Source organism: Dipodomys ordii, unplaced genomic scaffold, assembly GCF_000151885.1.
Source record: "Dipodomys ordii isolate 6190 unplaced genomic scaffold, Dord_2.0 Scaffold17, whole genome shotgun sequence".
Lineage (NCBI taxonomy): Eukaryota > Metazoa > Chordata > Mammalia > Rodentia > Heteromyidae > Dipodomys > Dipodomys ordii.
Genome location: NW_012267233.1, coordinates 15,450,482 through 15,457,981, shown reverse-complemented (window position 1 = coordinate 15,457,981; position 7,500 = coordinate 15,450,482). Strand labels below are relative to the sequence as shown.

Sequence of the window (7,500 nt, the reverse complement as noted above, 5' to 3'; positions counted from 1 at the left end):
TGAAGGTATGGATGGGATTGGAAAAGATATGGGAGAATGATAGAAGGGATGATACTAGTCAAAATACATGATGCTCATTATTTAATTTTTTTTTTGTGAGTCATGGGGCTTGAACTCTGAGCCTGGGCGCTGTCCCTAAGCTATTCAGTTCAAGGCAAGCACTCTACCACTTAAGCCACAGTGCCACTTCTGGTTTTCTGGTGGTTTGAGATAGGAGTCTCACAAACTTCCCTGCCCAGGCTGGCTTTGAACCGTGATCCTCAGCTCTCAGCCTCCTAAGTAGCTAGGATTACAGGCGTGAGCCACCGGCACCTAGAGTATAATTACACTTTTAAAAATAGATAAGCAAGGGCTGGGAAGGTGGCTCAGTGGTAGAGCGCTTGCCTTGCATGCCTGGGGCCCTGGGTTCAATTCCTCAACACTACATAAGCAAAAAGAAAAAAGCAGGAAGTGGCACTGTGGGGCTGGGAAGGTGGCTCAGTGGTAGAATGCTTGCCTTGCATGCATGAGGCCCTGGGTTCGATTCCTCAGCACCACATAAACAGAAAAAGCTGGAAGTGGTGCTGTGGCTCAAGCGGTAGAGCGCTTGCCTTGAGCTGAAGAGCTAAGGGCAGCGCCCAGGCCCAGAGTTCAGGTCCATGACTGGCAAAAAAAAAAAAAAAATAGATAAGCAGGCTAGGGGCTGATGGCTCACGCCTGTAATCCTAACTGTTCAAAAGGCTGAGATCTGAGGACTGCAGTTCAAAACCAGCCTGGGCAGGAAAGTCCATAAGCTCTTATCTCCAATTAACCACCAGAAAATGAGAAGTGGCACTGTGGCTCAAAGTGGTAGAACACAAGCTTTGAGCAAATGAGTTCAAGGACAGTGCCCAGGCCCTGAGTTCAAGGACCACAATTGACCAAAAAAAAGCTAGCCCAGGCTGAAAAGTCTATGAGAGCCCCATATTGGTGGCTCACACCTGTAATCCTAGCTACTCAGGAAGCTGAGATCTGAGTGTTGCAGTTTGAAGCCAACCCAAGCAGAAAAGTTCCCATAGGACTTTTATCCAATTAATCACTCAAGAACTGGAAGTGGTGCTGTAGCTCAAGTGGTAGAATGCTAACCTTAAGTACAAAGAGGTCCAGGGACAGCGCCAAGGCCCAGTTCAAGCCCCACAACCAACAACAACAACAACAAAAAAGTCTATGTGACTTATCTCCAATTAACCACCAGAAAACCAGAAGTGGAACTGAGCACCCAGGCCCTGAGTTCAAGCCCTACAACTGCATAAAAACGATAACCAATATACCTTTCCTGACCAAAACAGTATAACCAGAAAAGGCTACTGGATATACTATTATTTTCCATCTTTTCCATTTTATACACATTTATTTCCTTTTGTCTGATAAGTGTGAGAAAAATGTATAGGATGAAGATAAAAGTTTTAATTTTCTTTTTGCCAGTCCTGGAGCTTAAACTCTGGGCTTGGACACTGTCCCTGAGCTTTTGTGTTCCAGGCTAGCTCTCTACCACTTGAGCCACAGATTCATTTCCAGATTTTTGTGAGAAGAGTCTCACGGACATTCCTGCCCTGGCTGGCTTTGAACTGTGATCCTCAGATCTCAACCTCCTGAATAGCTAGGATTATATAGGCACAAGCCACCAGTGCCTTGCTTCAATTTTCTTCTTTTTGTGTATTGGTCAGTCGTGGAGTTTAAACTCAGAACCTGGGCACTGTCCCTGTGTTTCTTTTGCTCAAGGAATAGAATTCTACCACTTGAGTCACAGCTCCATTTCCAGGTTTTTGTTTTGTTTTGTTTTTGGTAGTTTACTGGAGATAAGAGATACATGGACTTTCTCCATGCAAGGCCTTAAACAACAATCCTCATCTCAACTTCCTGAGCAGCTAAAATTATAGGTGTGGGCTACCAGCACCCAGCTGTTAATTTTCTTAATCATAAGCATTAATGAAAAATTCTTAGTTTCATTTTAATTTTTAAACTGCAGCTCTGAAGATTTTACATATAAACTTACTTATAAATTTAAAGTTATTTATAAATAACTTTCTTTTTTTTTTTTTTTGGTCGGTCGTGGGGCTTGAACTCTGGGCCTGGGCGCTGTCCTTCAGCTCTTCAGCTCAAGGCGAGCGCTCTACCACTTGAGCTACAGCGCCACTTCCGGTTTTCTGGTGGTTTATTGGAGACAGGAGTCTCACAGTCTCTCCTGCCCGGGCTGGCTTTGAACCGCGATCCTCAGATCTCAGCCTCCTGAGTAGCTAGGATTACAGGCGTGAGCCACCAGCGCCCGGCTTATAAATAACTTTCTTATAATTAGAACTCTTTAACTTTGACTCTATTCCATAATTCTTATAAGTAATTTTTTCACATAATAGAAATTATTCATAACATTAATAAAATGAAATACATTAATACATAAAACTAATACCTAGGCTATAAGCTAGTATCTCTAACCTATGTAATTAAAATTGGAAAAATAATGATTATTCATGTTATAATAAAGATCACATTCCTCTCTTTGATGTCCGCTGTTAAAGTTATCTATACCTCCATCTCTTAACTTTCTTTTTTCCTCGTAGTAGTGGGGTTTGAATTCAATACCTCATACTTGTTAGCCAGGTGTTCTACCACTTGAGACACTCTGTTAGCTCTAATAATAATTTTTTATCAAACAGAACTTACAAAAAAGAAAGCAGCCAGTGGTTCACACCTATAATCCTAACTAGTCAGGAGGCAGAGAAATGAGGATCACAGTTAAAAACCAGTCTGGAGCCAGGTACCGGTGGCTCACACCTGTAATCCTAGCTACTCAAGAGGCTGAGATCTGAGGGTTGCGGTTCAAAGCCAGCCTGGGCAGGAAAAGTCCGTGAGACTCTTATCTCCAATAAAAGTGATAAGAGTGTTAGCCTTGAGCTGAAGAGCTCAGGGACAGTGACAGGCCCAGAGTTCAAGCCCCACGACCAAAAAAAAAAAAAAAAACAATCTGGACAAAAGATTCCTTGAGACTTATTTCCAATTAAACACCAAAACACCAGAAGTAGCACTGTGGCTCAAGGTGCTACTTGAACACAGAGAGACTCAGGGACAGCACCTAGGACCCGAGTTCAAGCCCCAGGACCAACAACAAAGTCAGCCTGGGTAAATTAGTGAAAACCTGTCACAATAAAATTTTTTAAATGTGGGTGAGAGGATGGAAGAGTAGCTAAAAGATCCTGGATTCAAATATCAGTACCAAATGAAAGAAAAATAGGGGGAGAGGGAAGGAGGTAAGGAGGGAGGGAGGGAGAGAGGAAGAGAGGAAGAAGGAGAGAGAAAGAAAATAATAAAAATACATTTCTAGGGGCTGGAAAGGTGGCTCAGTGGTAGAGCACTTGCCTTGCATGCCTGAGGTGCCTCAGCACCACATAAGCAAAAAGAAAAAAGCCGGAAGTGGTGCTGTGGCTCCAGTGGTAGAGCGCTAGCCTTGACCTGAAGAGCTGAGGGACAGCGCCCAGGCCCAAAGTTTAGGACGCATGACCAGACCCCCCCCAAAAACACACACACACACACACTGGTATGACCAGACCCCCCCCAACACACACACACACACACACACACACACACACACACACGTAGAGTACTTGCCTAGCATGCATGAAGCCCTGGGTTTGACTCCTCAGTACTACATAAGCAGAAAACTCAAGTAGTAGAGTGCTAGCCTTGAGCAAAAGAAACTCAGGGACAGTGCCCAGGTCCTAAGTTCAAGCCCCAGGACTGGCAAAAAAAATAAATAAAAATTCCAAATATTCAAATTAATCCTGAATTACTTTAAAAAGGAAAAGCCAAGTCAAAAACACTTTATCCTGGGCTGAAGATACAGGTCAATGATATGAGTGCTTGGCTAACATGTATGATGACCTGGATTTGATCCCCAACACAATATATATTCATTTCTTTTTGTTATTGTGTTTTTTGTTTAGTGCCTGTGCTGGATTGACTTAGGCCCTCTCACTCTTGCTTAGCTTTTTTGCTCAAGGCCTGCACTTTACCACCTGAGCCACACCTTCACTCCCAACGTTAATATATATCAGTCTTAGTCAAAGTAGTTATACAGAAACTTACCCATATGCTCTGTTGTCAGGTAGGCTGCTATGGGCTCTTACTCCTGGGGGTATGACTCGGACTTCGTTTATATAAACAACACATGGAAAGCGAACCACATCTATATGAGAACTTTGCTTTAAAAAGAAAAGGGGGAAATGGAAATACTATAAGTAAAACAGTCTTTTCCAACTGAAAATACACTCATCTTTTTAGCTTTCTTCATTCAAATGTCACAAATAGCATTAAAATAAAGTCCAAGGCTAGAAATGTAGCTCAGTTGTAGTGTTTGACTAGCATGTGTAAAGCCCTGGGTTCGATTCCAAATACTAAAATCTAAACAAAGTCCATGGATTAAATACATGTTGTGAGTCCCTCAATTAGCATAAAATACTCTGTAATGCACTTAACTCTCTATTGATGTTTTGCTCAGACCCACTAAAGACAACCACAATCCCTTATCTGAAACCTCTGCAACCAGGTACCTTTCAAAATCCTGAATTTCTGGACTTTTTTTTGTCAGTCCTGGGGCTCGAACTTTGTGCTTGGGTGCTGTCCCTGAGCTCCTTTTTGCTCAAGACTAGCACTTTACCACTTGATTCACAGTGCCACTTCCAGCTTTTCTGAGACTAACTGGAGATAAAGAGTTGCCTGGGCTGGGCACTGATGGTTCATACCTCTAATCCTAACTACTAAGGAGGCTGAGATCTGAGATCAAAGTTCAAAGCCAGCCCAGGTAAGAAAGTCCATGAGACTCTCAGCTCCAATCAACCACCAAAAAATAAGAAGTGGCTCTGTAGCTCAAAGTGGCAGAGAACTAGCCTTGAGCAAAAGAGCTCAGGGATAGCACTTAGGCCCTGACTTCAAGCCCCATGACAAAAAAAAAAAAAAAAAAAAAAGTCTCACAGACTTTCCTACCCAGGCTGGCTTCAAACTACAATCCTCAGGTCTCAGCCTTAACTCCTCTAAAACAACCATCAAAATGTTGGTTTATATAGGTATGTCTCAAGTGGTAGAGCACTAACCAAGCACAGAAGCTGACCAAATACAAAGCTCTGTTCAAGCATCTAGTACTAGACAGAAAAAAAATTAAAAACTAAACAAGTTATTTTGTTCCAGCCAGGTGCCAGCTGCTCACACCCATAATCCTAGTGACTCAGGAGGCTGAGAGCTGAAGATCAGTTTGAAGCCAGCCTGGGCAGGAAAATCCATTAGACTCTTATCTGTTGTTCAAAGTCGTAAAGCACAAGCCTTGAACAAAAGAGCTCAGGGACAGGACCTAGTCCTGAGTTCAAGGCCCATGACTGACAAAAAAGATTTAAAAAAAAAAAACAAAACAAAACAAACAACAAAAAAAAAACCCCACTGGATGTGGAGCTGTGGATCAAGAAGTAGAGCATAGCTGGGTGCCGGTGGCTCACACCTGTCATCCTAGCTACTCAGGAGGCTGATATCTGAGGATTTTGGTTCAAGTGCTCACCTTGAGCTGAAGAGCTAAGGAACAGTGCCCAGGCCGAGTTCAAGCCCCATGACTGACAAAAAAAAAAAAAAAAGAGGGAGAGCATAAAAGTTCAGGATAGCACACAGGCCCTGAGTTCAAGTCCCAGGACTGGCACCAAAAAAAAAAGAAATTATTTTGTCCCCATCAAACTCATTTCCAGACTTTACTATTATCATCTATTGTCCCATTCATTCTCTACTCTCTAAAACTAGAATTCTGGTATTTTTTAGCTAGACATGATCAGCTGTTATACTATCAAATCTATATCAAAAATTTATCTTATATGTATTTCTTCCTAGTTACTTGGGTGGGAACACAGAGCTAGAGCCAGAAAAACATGGAGTGTATTTCTATTTTTTTTATTTAATGACAGTCTCTTATTAAATAGTCAAACTTCCCTGGTCTCTTAAGTGTTAGGATAAATAAGAACCACCATATCCAACTGGCTGTACCTTAATCTAGTTATGCCACTTGAAGGTAGTCACTGAACTTCTCACATTCATTTATCTACAAAATAAAGATAACTACATCAAACCTAGTAGCAGATAAGTGCCTTGGCTTATGCCTGTCATCCTCACTACTCAGGATAAGCTATGCAGGATCATGGTTCAAAGCCAGCCCTAGAAAGCACGATGAGCAACAGAAAAGCCTTGGGTTCAAATGCTGGTACTTTAACCAAAACACAGTTTCTAGCACAAATGAATATTTCTACCTACTAATTCAAAGTATTTTGATCCCCTGATGTCATATGGCTCATTTTTTTCTTTCTGATTTTTGCCACCTGTTTTCCCTAAACATTTAAGGTATTGCTGATTAATTAACCTGGCTTAAAAAAAAAAATCAAACTTCAGGGTGGGAATGTGGTTTCATGGCAGAGTGATTGTCTAGCATGCACCAAGCCCTGGTTCAATTCCTCAGTACCACATAAATAGAAAAGACCAGAAGTGGCAATGTGGCTCACGCAGTAGGGTGCTAGTCTTGATCAAAAGCAACTCAGGGACAGTGCCCAGACTCTAGATTCAAGCCCCAGGACTGGCCAAAAAAAATCAAAATTCAAGGCAGGAAAGTCATGAGACTCTTATCTTCAATTAACCACAAAAAGCCGGAAGTGGAGCAGTGACTCAAGTGGTAGAATGCTTGGCTTGAGCACTTCTGGGCGCTCAGGGATAGCACCCAAGTCCAGAGTTCAACCCTCAGGATCGGCAGAAGAAAAAAAACCAAAATTCTACTTTTAGACTAGAGAATAAATGGGACCACTGATGATAACAGAAAAGTCTGGTTGTGAGTTTGATGGCACACACACGCACACACACACACACACACACACACACAAATCATATGCCTTCCCAAAAAATACCAAAAAGTTGGCTTTCATCTCTACTATTAGTTACATGGAAAGCTAAAGTGGAAGTGTGGATCAAGTGGCATACAGCCAATCTTTTTTCGTTGTTGTTGTTGGTCGTGTGGCCTGAACTCTGGGCCTGGGCGCTGTCCCTCAACTCTTCAGCTCAAGACTAGCGCTCTACCACTAGAGCCACAGAGCCACTTCTGGCCTTTTCTGTTTATGTGGTGCTGAGGAATAGAACCCAGGGCCTCATGCATGTGAGGCAAGCACTCTACCGCTGAGCCACCTTCCCAGCCTCTATAGAGCCAATCTTGAGCTAAAGTAAAAACTAAGGGACCATGTCCAGGCTCCCAATTGAAGTCCCAGTACCGGCTCAAAACAAATCAAAAAGAAAGAAAGAACCATTCTGTAAACTGTTTATATTAAGACGAACAAAGGAGAGTTGCTTTTTTATTGTTGTTTTCGATTTATCTGTTTTTGTTTGTTTGTTTTGGGGTCCGGTCGTGGGGCCTGAACTCTGGGCCTGGGCGCTGTCCCTCAGCTCTTCAGCTCAAGGCTAGCGCTCTACCACTTGAGC

General features: G+C 42.5%; 1 protein-coding gene across 1 annotated transcript in view; it reads right to left on the bottom strand.

The window, feature by feature from the left end:
• Kiaa1429 (KIAA1429 ortholog) overlaps positions 1–7,500 on the bottom strand; it is a 75,297-nt gene that overhangs the window by 66,729 nt on the left and 1,068 nt on the right. The window contains exon 2 of the mRNA XM_013012402.1: positions 4,099–4,214. Coding sequence (XP_012867856.1) covers positions 4,099–4,214 — 116 coding nt within the window. The remainder of the gene's footprint in view (positions 1–4,098; positions 4,215–7,500) is intronic.